This window comes from Diadema antillarum, unplaced genomic scaffold (genome assembly GCF_040938485.1).
Source record: "Diadema antillarum isolate AM-2024a unplaced genomic scaffold, OU_Dant_1.0 seq00000386_RagTag, whole genome shotgun sequence".
Classification (NCBI taxonomy): domain Eukaryota; kingdom Metazoa; phylum Echinodermata; class Echinoidea; order Diadematoida; family Diadematidae; genus Diadema; species Diadema antillarum.
The window spans coordinates 3,552,795-3,573,362 of NW_027271384.1; the positions used below are offsets into that span (position 1 = coordinate 3,552,795).

Below are 20,568 nucleotides of genomic sequence, written 5' to 3' on the forward strand. Positions count from 1 at the left end.
ATATTGGGGTGTGTACAGATTGGCGGCACCGCCGAATTGTAACCATGACGACGCGTGTACGTAAACGTGAAGAACCTTTGAATATTCAACCAATGTCATACTGAATCATTCTAGAAACATGACCTGTCAAGCTCGCGTCTTTGCCATTATGCCGAGTTTTTTTTTGTAACTTTTCACAAAAATGTAAATATTATGTGCTTTTAAACTTTTATCTAGTTCTCTTTCCTTTGATCTAGCTGTTTACACTTTGCATCAACTCTCCGCATGACTCGGACAACTGCTCTCACATTCTCATTGACCTTAAATTCTTATTTTATCCTGTACAGGGGTTTGATAGAATACTTGTAGAAAAAAAAATCTAAAAATATCTGAAACTTCTTTTCAAAAGTCTGAAGTGTACTAAACTATGAACATTCCAATGCGTTTACATTGCGAAATAGTCTGAAAATTTGGTTTTGGGCTGAATAAAAATAAAACTAATTTCAGATTACACTTTGAACTCTCACATCCCTTCCTTAGACTGAAAAAAACCCCATCAACCTACAAACATACCAAACACAGTCAAAACGAGGTTTGCGAAGTTTGGGATTCAACTTCTCTTCAGCTTTGTTTCAAGACTTTCAGTCACATCTCTGGACAGCGGTTAATCGACACTCCTCGTCAAACATTAATACGCGACTTTCGACAACCCCTTTCACTCCGCAAAATAAAGAACAAAAGAAAAAAAAGAAATGATTGACACTAATTCATATGACTCTGCTCTCGAACTTCACAATTCACATCCGTGTACTTGACTCTTCAAATCATGACTCTGCACATTTTATCTAACATGACTAATATGGCAGACACACACACAGACACACACTCACACAAAGAATAAAGATTTTGTATTGCTTACACTAGCACACAAGACATTCTCAACATCACAAATGGAGAGCATACGCACGAATTGCTTGCCTTCTTAATCACAGATGCTATGCAAACGAGCGTTAGCGTACCCTGGACTTAATATTTTTCTTCTGGTTTGTCTTTTGCGTTTTTTGAGTGACAAGAAGGGTGGAGTGTGTGTTTGCGCAAATGCTGCCCAAATAAGAGAGTCGCATTCACAGCATGTTGGCATCGACACGACGCTACATGTCCACCCTATTGAAACTTATCTATGCAAACAAGGAATATTCAGCGATGAAAGTATGATGAAAGTTGAACAAAGTGTCAGAAGCACCTCGTTTTTCATGCAAAGATTCATATCACCCATAAACAACCTGGGAAGAATCAAACGACAGACTGTGACCCTTTCATTTCTAATCATCTTTTTTTTCAGCAATTACGAATTACTCTGTTGACTGACAGCTACAGTGAGATATACTCAAAAAATCAAGATAAACTTTGTCATCAGACTTGGAGAAGAACTCTTTTCATCTTGCGTCGCACGTTACCCCCTCCCTTCCATAATCCCAGCATAAATAAGTTTGATGAAAATCTTTTCTTCTGCAGTACGAATCATTATATTTACTTTCAGCGATTTCTCGACAAGATTAGGGGAAATTGTGAAAATTGTAGAGATGAGATTCAAAACTGCAATTCGCAGCATTTTGTCAACGAAATTGATTTAGCAGGGTTCAACATGTCTTATGTTTGCTGCATTTGGTCCGTACTGCCTGCCAGAAATAAAGAATATACATCCGCAGGGTGCGTTCCAATCAACAACTACGTACTACTCCCATTACAACCATGAAATGTACTTCTTTGAGTTCAATAGCTGGCCCGAGTTGTAATCTAAATATGACCTTTTAAAGCATATATTTGTGAATATGCGACTACAGCAATAAAATGCTTTACTTCGTACATTTCATGCTGAGTTATACATACTGAATACCAAATAGATTTTTTTTTTTTGGTAATCCCCCTCTGTTATGATAATATTCGTTATTTTGAAATTTTGTTTTATATTCATTAATCTCATCATTACTTTCTATTGAAAAGCATGCTACACCCATTATAATGTAGCAGTAACTGTGACGACAGTGACGTCATACATGCATATTTGATATCTTTTCACTCACATGCGTCACCGACTTATAGTACATGTACAATATTTGTATAATCGTCCATTGTAACTGTTGGACCTATCCGGTGTATTTGCCAGCAATGTTGATCAACGAATACTACATACACTGCCATGTGTCCTTCGAACTTTCCTTAAAGCTAATAGGAATAATAATAATAATAATAATAATAATAATAATAATAATAATATATATATATATATATATATATATATATACATACATACATATAGGCCTATATATTATTTTTTCTCCTGATCACTTTCTTTGACTCCAGTGTGACTATGATGCCTAAGATTTGAGTTTCACAATGTAGGGAGGGGCAACTCGTCTGGTGTATCATCCCATATGGTTATATTCGGTACGATATTTGCCCTGGCGCTCGTTCCAACAATACCTACCACGTATCGCCCTGCGTATGTGATGTACAGGCCACTTGAGCTAAAGTAGGGCAGACGCTGCTCAACTCCTTCGATCAACACAACTTGACTTTGAAGCAACGTTATCGTCTGCGAAGGAGACAGAGAGAAAGAAAGAGTCAGAGAGAGAGGGTGAGAGAGAAGAAAAACAGCCTCGAAGTAAATTATGATTGATTACTGACTCGCAATCGGGTGACTGATAACCTATCATATAGCCACCGCATACCGCAAATCATATTCAATGCGTTTAAGTTTTCAATATTCTCGTGGAGGGCGATTTATGCGCACATTTAACGCTACTTTGAAAGTAACCCTCCCCTCGTGATGGTCGTCTTTGGATAAGTTAATACGGAGGCATGATGGAGATGTATTTTGGAAAACCGACTGGACCGTTTTGAATCGGCGTTAATCTTTGAACAGGTCCCGACAATTAATTTCATACCCTTCCGCAGTAAAAAAAAAACCAACAACAACAACAAACAAAAACAAAAACAAAAACAAAATAAATATATCAATGAAAATTGATAAATAAATAAATGAATTATCACAGACAACGGAACAAACAGAAACTATGGTTAAGGGTATACTTTCTTTTTCCTTTGATATACATAATTATAAATATATATTTCTTTCTTTTTTCAAATCACGTGTCAAGTAAGGAGGGTCTTTTACAATATGAATCGAATCAAAAACAAATAATAAATACATAATACAAGCCCTTTGACGAGAGGCATTGCAGGTATCTAATTTCACTCGCTGTTCCGGTGGGTCGAGGGCAACTTTTTTAGAGTTTGACTGCTTTGCTTGTCCCTCTGTTTACTATACAGAGGGAAATTGCTGTGATAATGCACTTAGTCGGTAGACATTCTGGAATGACAAATTCATGAAAACTACAGTGTAATTGATGGGATGGCTTGCTGACTCTCCAAACATATGTAGAGAATATAAATCTTTGATGACGGAATCGACAGGCATTGTTTGCATGTAATCATTTACGATAGCAAATTAATAATGCAACAAAGAAGAAAAGAGTCATTAATATTTGATACTCACTGTGGACGAAATGTTCGCGTAAAGTTGTCTGAGATACGACCCTGACCCTGCCGAAGCTTTCGGTTGGCTATCGATGACAATATCGAAGAGTGTACGATCGTCATCCACTAAAGAGTCATCGCAGAGTTTGGCCAGGGTGTAGTTACACTGTCCTTGGAAGTCGAAGGTTCTCGAGTCAAAGGTCACGTAATGAGGGTCTCCCCATACGCGGCAGGTGGATGTTTCTGAAGGTGGGGGGGGGGGGGGTAGGAAACAAAATGTACTGTGATTTGCAATACTAGTAAAACAAGCATTCCAGAAATTTGTTTCTTTCATGGTAATGCTATGTTTGTATGCTCTTGCCAATTAGAATAATGTGAAGAAATCCAGTCAGAGACAGGAAAAGATATATACATATATATATATATATATATATATATATATATATATACATATATATATACATAGAGAGACATAGAGAGAGGGGGGGGGGAGAGGCGGCAATATAAATTTATTCAAAATACTACCGTGTAGGCTTGTTATTTCACATATATATAATTGTCCGGATTTAACATAGATTGCTCGTTAAATGGAGAAGTAATACAATACCCCTAGTATACACATTCACACATACACACAGACACAATCAATCATCGTACACTATCATCTCATAGAAACCAGTATTACGTTTTCAACTGACTAATTCGTGTAAGACACGCAGACATTCAAACACGCAAATAAACATAATCAATAACATAATCAATACGCATAATATGCATGCAAAAACGATATCGATGGAACTATTGATTTGACACATTTCTGTACAGAATTGAAACAATTATTTAACATCTTCATATGATAAAGAATCTATCACGGGGGAACACACTTGACGCCAAAAGATGTCCTGAACAGAGTAAATTGGAAAAAGGTAGAAACAAAAATCTTGAATCAAGATGAGAAACAGGTAATATCGGCAACCACACATCGAAAATGTCTTAGCGCAGTCATGAAAAATGTTTGACATAAAAAATTATGTATTTACCAAGTGATTTTATTGAAATTCGGCATCTCAATAAAATAAACAGAAAGAATAGGGGTGATGAAGTGTATGAAATGAAAAAAGTTCGGAGCAAGCTAAACTTTATTCGGCCGATGATAGTTGGCCTTGAAAAAAATGTTTTAGCCGGTTTGCCTGTCACATTCTGTCTCTCCCCCCCCCCCCCCCCCATCTCTCTCTCTCTCTCTCTCTCCCTCTCTCTATCTATCTATCTACTAAGTATCTATCTATCTATCTATCTTTCTATCTACTGCCGTTTTCAAAATTAGATTGACTACATGTAAGAACTATGTCTATATATGTGTTAGATATACAATACATGTCTTATTTTATTATTTTCTTGTTTCAGACGTACAGCTGTATCGAGTCAAAGCTCTCATCAGGGTTCGTGTCCACTAATTTATATAGCATGCCAAGTTTAACTATTAAAACGTTAAGATTCTTCTCCGCCTATTTAAAGAAAAACACATAGGCCTACTAGTAAATAATATGCTTATAAAGCTTATTTTCTGACGGACTAAGCGGAACGCATCGGATATTTCTTGTTATATGGTGAAAACATTCACACCTATATCCAGTAATGGGTACAATGGGGTCGATATTGGTTGACCCGGGCGTACGTACGCACGCGCGTGACAAATTAGCAGGTCGTGTTGACTAATGGCGGGAAAAGGCAAATTGACGTACACGCGGGTGACGAAGATGTTGGGATAGCATGCGCAAAAGGCAGCGCCATTTGGGAGCAGGCGTTTCGTAAGTGATGCATAGCAAGCTATTCAACGAGGTGAAGATACAGGGCACAGAAAACGGGAGAGACAGAGGGAGAACGAGATACAAAATGACAGAAACAAAAGAAAAAGAGCAGGGAGAGGCACTATACAGAACGAAAAAAAAAATGGAAGAGCGCAAGGATGCATTGTGTCGCAGAGGTTGCTGAGCAAATTTGACTAGCTGAATTGAATTTACGATGCAGTCCTACCTGCCTACCGCTCGTCCTGATTGGACAAGATAGCGATGGTGCCCGTGTTTGAGGCAGTTTTAGCTCCTCTCCGTGAAGGTATATAGGAAAGAGGGAAACAGCAAGCAGGGAAAAGGCGTTGCGGAGAAACCTCACGTAGAAGCAATACCTGCGTGGCGCTTAATTCGCTTAAGTCACACATACATACATGCAAGTCTGCTGTGGAGTTTCATTCTTATTGCGATACGAGCGCGAAAAGCCTGCGAACGGCTAAACACCGGTCCCACCTTAGAAGGGGGTAGAGGAGGGTGCCATATTCTCAAGAACTTGAATTTTAAAAAGGAGATATGTGTCACACGCAACTCGCCTAGCTCCCCCCTTTGAGAAAACTCACCCAACAAAAGACTGTGGTGCCACTCTGAACTTCGCCATGAATAAAAAGCATGGGGAGAGACTGAGAGAAATTGTCACAAATTCAAGTTCAGCCAAAGGTCCTTTGTTTGCCTGCGAGCAATAGAGCAAACACAGACAATGCAGCTCTTTTCTTTTTTTCATCGGTTCTCAATTTTACATCTCTCTCCCTCTTTTTCTCCTCTTTTATTTGGCTCCAATTGTTTGCACTTCGAGGCTGCGGCAGGGTCATACTCACAATAGCGCTAGCTGGATATCATTTTCATACGCATACGCATTACTGTGCACACACGGATTCGTCCAATCGCAGAGTGCCAAGCCTACTTGACTTGCAATGTTTCTATTGACTGCTCAGCCCCGTGCGATATATACTCGACCCGTCTGCCATTTTGACTACCAATTTGTCCCCGACACCCGACAGCATTGTGTGTGCGCCATCGACGGGAACAAGCCAGGGTAAGACAGAAGCTACACTAACTTGTGCAATATCCAGTTTGCGCGCTTCTTTCTCCTATTAGGTGTGTATTTTGAAACGTATGTCCGATATACACTTTTATCTAACTTGAGACATGCTGGGTTTTCTTCTTTTTTTTTCTTTCTCAATGGCGATAGTTAAATGTAAATGGCACGGGAATAAGGAAAGCTTTGCCGAAAATTAGCCAGAAACCACACGAGTTTCACGACTATTCGATCATACACATCGATTTGACAAGAAAGCCATTTGTAAGTTTAGCATATTGCTGCTCACTCACTGCTTGTCAGTGATGATTGATAGCGATGGCATAAAAATTAATGTAATGCTTACAATTTTGATTTAGATGATTAAAATCACCAAAGGTAAAAACGAATCCTGGACGCTATTCTGATTGTTAGCTATTTTTGTGAGGAATCGCCCCACCCGCGTGCGGCCTACGCCAAGTGGCGCCATTTTACCGATCGAAAGCTATCTACTGGACAGCCCGCGAGGACAGGTGGCGGGAGTCGTAGCAGGTTGAAACATCATTATAATGGTGGCAGCAGTTATGATTAGCACATGCCGGCACATCCGAAGAAAAATGATGCGCTTAGAATTAATGTATGATTCCCGCTTGAATCAGAAAAACTTATTTCCACGTCATGCTACATAGCGAGATTGTATTTCTGTGTTGCCTAGTTGAATTCTCTCCTTTTTCTTTACTAATATCATAACTTATGGGCTAACGTTTCAATCGTGTTATAAAGAAAACATAGGAATAAAATCTCCATGGATGAATTAGCTATAAAAACTACCGATTCTTTATCACCAGGTATAATTCATAACTGAATCATAGCTAGTTGGATTGTTGGTTTCTCAGTTAATCTTAACTCTGTGCTGTTGTTTTTCTACTGAGCAGAGTTTCATGGCTCAAAAATCAATCCGTTGTCTTGACTTCAAAGAGGAATATTTTCTTGCTCCAGGGAACGTGACACAAAAATAATTTTCTACTGCATATCATAGCACATGTTTTGATGGGCCATGAATGCAACGTAAGGAACTGGTAAATCTCATGCAAATGATTTTCTCAGTGAATTTTCCTAAGTCAAGATTTGGTAACCTATCCTAGCAAAGAAAAGTGAGAATTAAAACTTAACACGTTTATATCAAGTACAGTCTACAAAGCATATGGTGCTGCATACTTTCAAATTAAAAATGTTGTATGAGAACGTGTGTTTCGATAATCATCCAATTCTTGGAACACGAACGTATGGTACTCGTTATCAAATGCTATCGCAATATCTATATGCGTCGTACTGTACATGGCTGCAGTGAATTTCCCAAACCGCGATCTCCTATAGACCGTGAAGTTAAAAAGAAAGAAAGAAAAACCATAGCCCGGCTGAAGTGGCGATATAAGGTCAGGGGCACAGCGTGGCTAGTCTACCATTATGCCGGCATAGAGGGCATTATGGGGGGGGGGGGGAGAACACATCCCCCAAGAAAAACAGGGCATCACAATGCAACGTCGCGCCAGGGAGAATGCACCAAACGGCAAGTCCTCGCTCCCATTCCGCCTCGAAGCTGCAAACAATTCCTCACAATAATAGAAAAAAAAAGAGAAATGAAAAAAAATCGCTGAATAGAATGACGTTTTGTGGCGTCATGCTAGAACGAGTCCACGTATTTTGAGCTTGGGTTTGGTTCGATTCTTTCTTAGTATATTCCATACAAATATGGTGCCCCTTTTCTGCTCCCGGGCAAGATCCTTTGATTGATTATTTTCTTTTGCAAAGATTTTTTTCTCCCTCAATCCAGTTCCTCTTTCCCTTGGTCTCACATTGCCCATATTAGTTGGTAGCATTCGTTATTGAAAAGACACCGAAAATGACCCTGATGAGTTTCCAGTTTTCCGTTTCTCTCTCTCGAAGAGGACAAGAAAGACAGGGCCTGGGGGTAACATCGTGGTTTACTGCTATGATTTTTTTCAATAATGGAGCTAATGATAGTGTGAAGCCAGTGTTTCTGAGCTGAAACCAAAAGGGAAGTGTTCGACGGAACATGCACAAACTGCATGGTATTTATCATTACTGCACATCACTCGGCTTCCTTTCAAAATTTCAAACTTTATGATATCATATTCCAGAGTCCTTTAATACTAACTAGCCTCAAGGGCAGACCGAAGTACAGCGACTATAACCGATCGCACACACACAAAAAAAGATCTACGTATGATTAATGAATCTGAACGAGCCTTAATTTACATAGTTTCACCGGTGTACAATTTGATTTTTCCTTTCACATACTATGAAAAAGCTCACAAACGAGATGTTTGCTCACGATAAACATATTTTTGTGAGTGTGGCGTTATCGGAGGTCAGACAGAATCGCATTGTCTTACTATAACGCTTGTTATCAATTGCCGCGGGATCTTAACTGAAGTACGTGATTTATCACATGGACTTTAGTCACATGCTGTCCTTCAGTACACAGCAATTACGCGGTAAATGTCGATGGCTTCGGAGTCTATCTCAAACATACATATCTCTCAAAAAGTCAAGCAATTGCCTCTATAATAGAAGTTCTAATATACCTTCAAATATTTACTTGAAATAAGCTACGTCAGTTCTAGACAAGCCACAATATACAACAAGAAAAATGTTATATCGGGCAGGCATGATCATTCAACTATATTCCATCAAAAACTGCAAGTCATTTTTCATCTTACTTCCATATAAGTTTGGCTGTTTAAGGGCTTAGACATGATTTATCTGGAAGTTGTACTCTTTTTTAACTCACAGTAATTTTCGTGCGCACAAATTAATTCTTGTGGTGTGTCATACGCACAAAATGACATTGGCCTCACTTCCCGGATCACGGAGCATGCACAAGACGCAGGAGAGCAGGATTTGGACTATAAATGCAGGAATTACGGACGGTTCCCCGCCAGTGCCCATCATCAGCTACTAGTATTCTCCGCGCGCCGACAACTCTTACACGACGCAGCATGTGCCATCGCCACCAAGTGTACTTCAGTGGACACGTTGTCGCTCTCGTATCTGAGCACACTTGGTAGCGGTGCCGTGAGCTGCTTCCAGACATCGAACATCGACAAGATCGAGGAGGAGGAGGAGGAACTTTCTCGTTAAGGATCACTTTTAGTCTTGATTCGGTCCTATCGCATGCTCTGACACTATTACCAAACTACACGGACCGGTTGTTGTACATCTACCATGGCTTGCAATACTTTCTAGCCTATAGAGTACTTGGAGTGTTTTATGAATGATGTTGTGTGCATGGTTTTCGAGCTCAGTATATCCATTAAATTTCTCCTCCTATTTGATTCCGTTCACTCCCTTGAGCCGAATATTGCGTTCACTATACACGATACGTCTGCATCATGACGTAATGCACGAAAAAAGTGGACCGTCAACGTTTGTCAGGATATACCACCTGACATATTTCACAAAGGTTTCAAAACCTCTGCACATTAATTTTTGTTTAAGATTCTCATGAGGGAGTGTTTCAACATTTTTAATGAAAAGTTTAACATTTTGGCACAAACGATTTTTTTCTTCTATTTTTACCTATATCATAAACGGAGTTAAAATGCTAGATAAGATTCTATACAACATAGGTATATGACTTTCGCAAAGTTGGACACTCGGAAAATGAAATGTACCTAATATATCGGTAAGTCAGAATGAAGAGGCAATAGACGTATCTTTCGCCAGTTCCAAGTAAAACGCAATAAATCTTGCAAGTCTGATGTGCAGTTTGTCGAATGACAGTTCTTGATACCTGTGCATTAATGAATTCTGTTAAAGACACGAAAATTTCTGTCAAAAAAAAATCCCCTCATAATTATACAGGAATTTTTTTAAAAATGACTGTCACAGGTTACGTGTGACAGTATTGTCAACAATGTTGCATCCACTGACTTTATTAATTGGATTAAGTAACCGGCATGGCCATTACGACAGAGAAAGCATGTCTCTATAACCTTAATAATGTCTGTACAACTTTAATAAAGGCGCCTTATGACGGCGTAAACACGTGACGAATATAACCTTTACTTTGTCGTTGGTCTACTTTTAATTGTGTCGATATAAATGCAACTAGGCTATACGAGACAAGCATTCAGTGAGAGGATGGGGAGTCTGCGTGGGCAGGAAAGACATTTTGAATTCACGAAAGGTGATTTCAAGCATTCATTGACTGAAGTCATGGCAATTCGTAATAAAAGGAAAATCGCGGGGCAACCATCACACAATACCTGACTATAGGTGGTGAACGCTCTGCCGTTGCGCTCGTGTAGTCTACTTATTAATTTTATTAATGGCCGCAGTTCGCGTCTTCGCAGTTAAATGAACAACCCAGATCTTATTCTTATCTCTACCAACAAGCTCTTGATCTCCGTTCTTTGAAAACTTTGTACAGCTTTTTCACAGGTTTGAATAATCAAGGTATGATATAGGCAGCACGAAAGTAAACATAGTTTTAATAATTAGACAATGCCACAGGGGTCGAGATAACCTGCTTAGTCATCCTACAGATAAAACAGAAAGAAAAATCCAACGCTGACGATGATAGGACATATAGATACAATTTCTATCAGTAGTTCATTAGACAATAATGATTGCAAGTGCATGGGCATGCGGCTCATAATAATAGCAGTTGATGTAATCTTGCCGGTACTATTTTCGACAGTGTCTGCGAGTGTGAGTGAGTGTGTGTGTGTGTGTATGAAGATGAAGATCTGTTTTGGTTGGGAGGGGAAGGGCTAGTTTGGGTTTTTATGAATTATTTCATTCTAGATTTGTATGATGTATTTTTTTGTTTGTTTTGTTTTTGTTTTTGTTTTTATGTATATGCTCTTGTAAGTGAATATGAGCTATATGATTCAATATATTGAAGGGATACATGTTTGGCATATATGTCAATATTTTCTCGTGAAGGATTATCAGTGGGATTAATTCGTTATCGAGTTGTATATGTTGAAGAGATTTTTGCAGTATTAATTGAAAAATGGATTTGTTTGTGTTCTGAATTGTATTTGTATTGTTTTTGTTCATGTTACACCCAGGATGGGTTGATTCACGAATGATTTGAATGAATTCAATAAATATCAATAAAAAAAAGTGTGCGTTGTATGTGTGTGTGCGCGCGTGTGTGTGCGTATTCTCTTTGACCGTCATTATCACGGTGATTGCTCTATCGAGGTCAAAATCTCACAGAAATAACCACAATGATTATACAGCTAGTTTTGACATTAGTAAAGCAAAAAGAAACGAAGCATCATAAAAATGTACATGAAACACTATATGGGAAAAAATAATATTATGATACATCAACTCCACATCCTATCATCTGAAGTCATGAAGTACAGCGTTTATCTTTATCTCGATTTACATTAACATTTAAACCACACAATACGCATTTTTTAAACAAATCGTTTTATTTTTTAAAAATGACCAAATCAATGCAACACAAATATTCAATAACTTTAACTAATGTATTACAATACACACACACACACACACACACACACACACACACACACACACAAATGTCTTGATAAACTGAACTGACTATTCACATTCAGTGAATCGTCTAATTCGTGTTTGTGCATATTTTGCGGTAAACCACCCATCAGCTTGGGAAGGTTGTAAAAAAGCAACAACAAAGAAACACAGTTTAGAATAAATTCGCGTCATTCGACAAATTAATGCGTAATGATATAAACCAAAAATAAATCCATCCATAGCTGCATTTTTGTTTTAGTGATATTAATATACTGTGGCATTAGTCATGTAAGAGACTTTTCCTTGTCATATCTTTCCTTGAAAATATTACATTTTAAAGTGGGGTAAATTATATTTCTTAAAATATTAGAATATATATTATTTACAAAGAGCACGATTTTCATGCCAAAGTATAAAGTATATTAATGTAATTTTCAGTAAACTCTGGTTTTATGTACATTTCATGCAGGAGGAAAATTCTTCATGAGGGTTAAACTTTCACGCTGTCGTTTTAATTTCTTATTGTTCAAATTGTTTATTGGAGATTCCGTTCATGACGTTTGAAAGACAGAAATGTTTTTATCATAATCATTGTGCTCCCACGTATAATAGCACACCTATCTTACAGTATAGGGCTTACATACTCACAGTAGTGAATTCTAAATGAGCCGAAAATCTTAATGTCATGGCGAATTTTAAACGCATTGCACTGCATCCGTTTGAAAGAAAATTTCCTGGAGGTACTATACAGGTTTACTGCTAGGATTTCCCAAAGCCCACTTCCTCAAACGTGAATCACATACGGCTATGTACAGCTACCTGGGGATACTTATAAAAAAAAAAACAGTCTCAACGTCACACAAGTAGAGATTTGCTCCCTCAAAAACTTTTGTACCCTACCCTTTACCACCTCAGGGCGCAGATTCTAACCGCACATAATGCGTTGCATAAAAGGTTCATATTGAATGCAGCGATTTTCCAAAGGGAGCAACTGCGTATTCTATTACAGAAATAAAATTCTAAGCAGCTTACTGTAGTTCAAATACAAACAAGTAGCTGCATGATGTGTCTGTGAAAGGGCTGTTTTTTAGGAGGAAAAGGGCCCAACCTCTCCCTCTTTCATTCTCTAGCATACGTGTGGTTTTGCAGACATTATAGTGGCACTGTGAGAAATACACGTTTGTGGACCGCATAACCCAACGAGCCCATAATGTGCGACAAACAAGCCTTTTAGATCCCAAATTATTGATGAAAAAACACAACCTTTTCTGAGAAGCTATAAAAGATAACTATATACCGGTGTTATATTGCAATTTGTTTGTTGATAGAATACTAAGCACTGCATGTACAAAGACAGAAATGAAAGCCAATGTTGAAAATGATATTCCCAATCAATTTGTATCAATGTAACTGTCTATAGAATTATCACGAATTTGTCTCATCGCTCTCTCTCTCTCTCTATATATATATACAATGAAAACGAAACTCCGACAATCATCTATATACATATAGTTATCATGTCAGGCTCCAGAAGATCGTGCGGATACGTATGAGATAAATCTATATAGTATATAAGAAATGATATTTGAGCTGGAACTCTGATTATACATTTTAATCAATGTCAGACAGATAATAAGTGAGCTGAAATGGACTCCTATTCTCAATGCGTCAATACGATATGAGTTATCAGTATATCAAGCTTTCCTTCAGCACACTTAATTCTTTCTTCTGTATGAACCTAACAGTAATCAGTCCAATCACTTTCTGTCAACTATCAGGCATTAATGTATGAACATTAGCATAGTCAATTCCGTACGGTAGTTCTATCTCCTTATAATATACTTTATCCCTTAACTCTTCCTACACCTTGTATGACGCCATAAGGAAAAAGGAACTACTGCGACAAGTTGTGTTGTGGCCAATCGATTTACATGATGACAAGTATACGTTTGCAATTACCAATAAGCTTGTAAGAAAAGATCAATAAATCCTGAATGCACTGAAATGCTCTCGAAATTAAGAATGGGCGAAATCCTGACGATATGATAAAATTTTGAACAGAGGTTTGTTGGAAAACCCCGTGTCTGGATAACCTTACAGTCAGGGTCTTGTGCACTGGTACAGGAAAAGAGGAATTAACACTCTAGGGGACTGGATTCAAAATGAGTGGTAGAAAATGTCTCTTTCAATTATTCCCCAGTTCCTATAAAAGGTGAAATACGACGATTTATGCAGAGTGTCGACACAACATCATTGATAAAAGTGGGCGCTTGAGAAATGAAAACGAACGTTTTCTATGCTACCCATCAATCAACTTCATTACAAACCACTGGTGCAAAATGTTCGCCCGCGGCGGCAGAGACATGGCTGAAAGACGGTTTCTTTCGTGGTAAATGTGACTTTGCAGCTGGTTGAATTCGAACCAACCCTTTTTTAAGACGTCGCACAGGGATTAGTAGCTGGAAGGTGGCTTGCAGTCTAACGTGTGTGTGTGTGTGTGTGTGTGTGTGTGTGTGTGTGTGTGTGTGTGTGCGTGCTTTTTTTTTTCTCCGACGCGAGGAGAGACAGCGCATGTTCGTGCTGAACAGTTTCTGCAATCTTATTGGACCGATCTAAGTGTTCCGATACTAACATATTACATTTTCAACTGTTGTCTATAGAATGGACATTTCGACGTACTATCTTTACTTGCTATTTTTCCTTTAAAAAGGTAACTAGAAGATAAATCTAAAGAGTTGTAAAGAACATAAGAATACGTACGGGATAACATGCATAATAAAGTATTATACCAAACTGACGAAACAGTCGTAATTCGTGCTGCACAAAGTAGTCTAAAGACCTAACGTTTAGGCCAAATTTACAGCCACTGCTTATGTACGTAAAAAAGCTGCGACAGAACGTCAATTGAAGTCTGTCCTTCAGACAGTCATCTTTGAGTTAAAGTCTGTTTTCCATTGAGTAGTTTAATATCTCCTAATTATTCTTTCAAGAGAGAACAAATAGTTTCACATTTATGATATCATGAACTATAAGGGAAATTTGAACAATCTGCACAATGTTTACCGGCAAATTTTTCACTAGCTTCAACAATTCAGATACTGTTTTGTCTCTTCCGCCGACTGCAACTGATTATAATGCACAAGTTTGGGCCATATCAGACGTGATCGGCTACCGTAAAATGATCGGCCCTTTGTGTGTCCGTCTAGAATGCCGCACCCCTCCGTATAAAGCCCGCTGCCCACCTGTACGAGGGCGAGGCTTTAGGTGAATAGTCCAGTCAGGTCGGGGCGTTCTGGCATAGCAACGCAATTTTCGTCAGCACGGGAACGGCTCCCTGTGTGTGCACGTGATGTGCATTTTGGCGCGCAGGTGTATAGTATTTACAATCGTGTTGTGTCGTGTGGAAATATACTGCCTTAGCCGAGCATTTTTCCCCGTCTACAAGGAACCGGTAATATTATTACACCTATGGCATGAAGACATTCATGTTGCTAAAACTGCATATACTCTAAAGCGAAACATTTTGACACACTGCACGTATTAATTACTACTCTCAAGCAAACGGTACACGAACACTTTAAATACCATTTGAGATATTCTCATCTTAATTCGAAAATGTAAATTTGGATATTCACAATGTCGAGAAGATTCATTGTTTCAATTCAACTCGACTGCATCTTTAATATGTAACAATAAATACGCTCACTGATAGGAAACAACCATAGGAAAAAAAAAGTAAGATTGTCACCCAATTGTCATAAGCACCAGTTCTCTTCAACATATACTCCGCCTGACACAGGTCGCGCAAGTTTTAGTTTCTCAGTAACTGAATGTAATGTTCTGGTAACGCTTCCCCTATCCACTCCCCCACGTGCGATGATTGCTATTATATCGCACATTAATTGCCGCTATATCGCGGTTTGCTCTGTTTATAACTTCATGAGACGTCACTAAACCCGTTCTCTGCAATATTCTACAAATTCTCGTAGACATTACACACTAAAATGGACAGGACCAACCAGATTCTGGACGGCATACAGGCTTTCATACATTCGATGGATTATAGAATACCATTCGCGCTGTCTGTTCACGCTTGCATCCACTTTAATTATTTCCACGCTCTCGGAATTCAGTGATAGAGACACATGGCCTTCGCAAACCTGTCATGTTATTGCACGGACCTCTTATGGATCTGTCACAGTCACGCTCTTATCAACAACACTCTCTCACGTTACAACAGAGGAAGGTTTCACTGGTATACATGTATTAACGAAAATACCCTGTTTGGTGAAAACATAATTATGAAATTTTCTTGGAGAGACCAAGTATAACGAAACCCCAAACGAATCACAGTGGCACAGTTAGTCGATTAAGACTGACTATACCCCCCCCCCCCCATTTACAGTTTTTTTTTTTTGTGTGTGTGTGTGTGTGTATGAATAATAAACACGGTCAAAGGTCGCGGAGCCATCGCTCTTTATAAGTACACACCATTCATCTCTCGCCATATCAAGCAAGCCAAATTTCAAGGTGCACTGATAAAGCAAGTTTACCCAGAGCTTTGCGGTAATTTCTCACGAATATTACTGTTCATTTCAGGCACTTAACAGTTCCATGTTATCTATGATTTGAATTAATTTGAATTAATCTCTATCAATTACTGTCAAGAATGTTCAATTCACTTGAAGTTTAAAAACGCGGTACACTTATATATCATCTCAACTTAACTATATAAGATTGGGATATTCCAGGTTGTACTGTTTGTACTGAATAAAAATCGCATACCTTCAATAACGATCGCATGGTGCTGAATGTAAGGGCATTTTCTCTTTAAAGTAGGAATACAGCTATTGTGATGCAATTACTATTTAGCATTCAAATCAACATATATCATTATTGTCCCAAGGACGTACGCCTCAACTGCTGTTTGTATCACCTGGCATTTCTGCGTGTATGGAAGTTGTAAGTTTGAACTATGTGCTTTATACCAAAGGTAATGTGAGGATCTGTAAATTATAAGGATGGTAAAGGCTATCGCAGATATATCTTTATATGATGCACTGAAGTTAGGTAAGTTTAGAATAATACATGACATTCTCAAAAAGGCAGCCTGACATCTGATTAAATGTCCCTTCTAGATTCTTCTATGATTAGAAAGAAGACCGAAAAGAGACACGCATGCACTAAGAATGTTTGGTATAATCCATACTCTTTGGGAAGCGGTTGTCCGCATTTACAAGGAGAAAATTCTTCTCGTCCTTAGGCAAGACCGGGGGAATAGGATGCATTTTTCTTTTGTCGTAATGGCAAAATGAGATGCACCAATTATAATTTGCGTCGTGCCGAGCGCTTTCACCATTCACACACAGCGGTCGATCCTCCGGCAGCGAAAAGGGAAACTGGAACAAGGTCGCCCGGACAAAATAGCGCCACTTTTGTCGATATTCTCTTATCTGCCCCCAACCCTCGCGACTAATCAGTCGATGGCCCGGATGTTACGTGTGACGCGATGCTCGGAAAAGCCGCCCATGCAGATCCAACCCACGCCTCGTGTCCAGGCATGATGTAAAGTGCTGATGAATTGGAGCGTATGAAGAGAATATTTGCCGCCTGAGTTTCCCTTTTGTCCGCCACTTCAAATACTGATTACTCTTCTTCGAAGACAAGATACTTTTATGGTAAAATAAAATGTATATCTGTGTGACTTTTTAGTATTTTCATTTAGAATCTTATTTAGCAATGTAAAGCAGGGAGAACATTATTACTGCTCTCCATTGTGATCCCAAACGGACTTTTCCTATCATTAGATTAAATTTCTAAAACTTTCCAGATAATTTTAGAGAAATTGATAGAATAAATAAAAAAATACAGCTTCAACTTTGACAATGAAGCAGTGTATTCCGCCCAGCATTTACGAGTTTCAAAAGAATCAATCAAAACAAACGCAATTTCAAGGCGGGAAAAACTTTGCGCCCTTACTCTAAAACATGATATCCCAAATATGAATGTCAAATACATGAACCGTACTGGAGTTTGATACCTTATCTTGCCCAGCTATCTTCATTAGATGTCTATCATTTCGTGAAATGCGATACCAGGTTCCGTCGCGACATCCCCGCTTAAGTCTACACACTCGCATCGCAGTAGGTTGTCAAGGCAACAAGTCATATTGACGCGAGTTACCATGTTAACATCACGACCACACACTCCATCTTTGATGCATTGCCGAGACGAAGCCAATATCGTAGCGAATCCGAGTTTATATCAAAATGACATTTTAGTGATGATGGCATCGAAAAAGGGGAGATGGTAATTTCAGTTTACCCCGCATGTAAATGATCAAATCCACTGAGCGATAATGACAATCTGCCCCGACACATCATCTCTTTTTTCAGTTCATTGTCTCTAGCCATAAGTTTGCATAATCCTCTCCCACCCCCTCCCTTAAACAAGCATTATATATACACACAAAAAAAAAAGCAGCAGAAGAATCATCAAGAAAACGAATCGTGATGTACATGCTTACATTTAACATTATTGTGTCGGTCATATTGTGAAATGTTTTCTCATTCAGGGCTTCCCTGTCCAGGTAAACACAATTAGAAGTATTATGTAGGGCACCTACTTTATCATACTAGTTATCTGTTCGGGAATAAAGCATTAGCTTGAATGAGAGAGAAAGGAGACAAGATGCAGAATTTCAGAGGTGCAATCGATTTTTTTTTCTTTATAACATTACATTTGTTTGGGAGGGTGACATTGTTTGATTTTATGATAACATGGCGCCAGACAGTGATTGATATATAGGTACACACTGGTCGCATTGATTTCTGTTTAATTGCCCGAGTTCCTTTTAAACTCTAATCTTTGAAAGGTTCGCCGGTAACGACGGCCTATTAATGAATCTCGCCGATGAACGGGTGAATGTACGTTATCACTGTTACTCTGACAGCTGACTCTATAGTATTTCTGCAGGACATGTAACGAGGTAGAACGACAGTGATGGACAATGTACGTAAAGTCTCACGATACTGTAATGAAAGTCAGTTTTTATGCGCCATACTTCGAGTAAATGAGTTTGCCTATTCTCAACATTTGGTATTAATAAGTCAAGCTTCACACATCACTATCCTCTCGTGCAACCAACGAAAAATCTAAACCTATCCTAGTCTTTGAGGGGGTGTCTTCAAAAGTGACATTATTTTGAGCAATCACACATCTTACTGCCGTTCACACTGTTGTACGCGTCTCTCCAAATTGTGATGAGTAAAAGAGTTTATTGCTGTAGATATAGATGGTGACGATAGTGATAAACGATTGCTGGGTATTACAAGTTTCACATTAAAATCGACTGTCCGTAAAACATCGTATACGCTGCACGTACCGCCCCGTTTGTTGGCTCCTATTTGTGTCTGTCTATACCTGTACAAATCAATGTGACTGCTTTATGTTTAGCCCAGCATTTCGTATCGATTCAAACTAACAATCCAGGTAAGCAAGATTTGTATGATTGGATTTGGACGATTATTGTCGAGAAGCTTGTTCATCATCTCTCTTTTTTTTTTGTTTTTTTTAGCTGACAATCTCAACGGTTCGAAGCGCGTACAAATTAGATTTTTGAAATTCTTTCTGGATAATCTTTTAAGTCTCACCTGGTCATTTTGAAACAGTGGGGTAAAGTAGATTAAATGACTGATTACCTAAACTGGTAAAATGGTGTAGCGAATATTTGATTTATCTAACTAGAGAGGGAGAGAAAAGATGAAGGCAAATATGCGGCCCAAATAGTTCCCATGGCATATATGCCCGTACACAAAACAGAGAAAAAAAAATCTTGGTTCATTCTTTCAGTTTAGGTTCATTTTTCTCTACGTTATTTTTTATCTCGTTTCATATTTCTATTATTCATGTCTGTCCAGCGTACAAAACGTGCATGACACAATATAATTCCAGGATGAATAGCTGTGCAAATGCGACGCGAATGGAGCAAACACAATGCCAAAGAAGAAGTCTTTCGATCAAGGCCCACCCCCCCCCCCTCATGTTTGCCAGAATGAAGTGGAGATATATGAATACAGAGGAAAAACTGCTTAGTAACCGAGTGCACCGTAGGGAATATGTTTGCGCATCGAAGTGGAGAATGGCATGTATTATTATATCTACTCCAATCTTTGCATTTTATAGGCGTATTTTATTGATTTAGCAATCCTTTCTATGCATTCTCAGCAAAGCTACTGCTTTTGAGCGACTGTACTTACACGTAAAAAATAATCCAATACAGTATCTCTATTTGGAATTGGAGTAGAATCAATAGATGTAAACAACGCCATATATACGTAAAGCGCCCAAAAGTGGTAATGTGAGGTAAGAAACCCCCAAATAAATACTCTAACTGAACTCAATGTACAAGATATCGCTGGGTAGACACACCGAAAAAAAAAAATCGCCCTAGAATATCTATCAGTAAAACGAAACATGCGACTTCATATACGCGATAGAGTTCACTTAATCTTAATTTTAGACCAATTCAACTGCCCAAGGGCATTACAATGTATTCACAACAGTCTCGCGTTTTGCGTAATTGAAATTAATAGAAGCCTTAATAAAAGTGTATACACATGAATATACGTATATAGAGTAATATAA

At 38.6% G+C, this 20,568-nt stretch overlaps 1 protein-coding gene across 1 annotated transcript in view; it reads right to left on the reverse strand.

Annotated features, from left to right (window-relative positions):
• LOC139731851 (zonadhesin-like) overlaps positions 1-20,568 on the reverse strand; it is a 66,064-nt gene that overhangs the window by 22,427 nt on the left and 23,069 nt on the right. Inside the window, exons 10-11 of the mRNA XM_071642726.1 lie at positions 3,539-3,762; positions 2,468-2,575 (exon numbers count right to left, since the gene is read on the reverse strand). Of these exons, the coding sequence (XP_071498827.1) occupies positions 2,468-2,575; positions 3,539-3,762 (332 nt within the window). The remainder of the gene's footprint in view (positions 1-2,467; positions 2,576-3,538; positions 3,763-20,568) is intronic.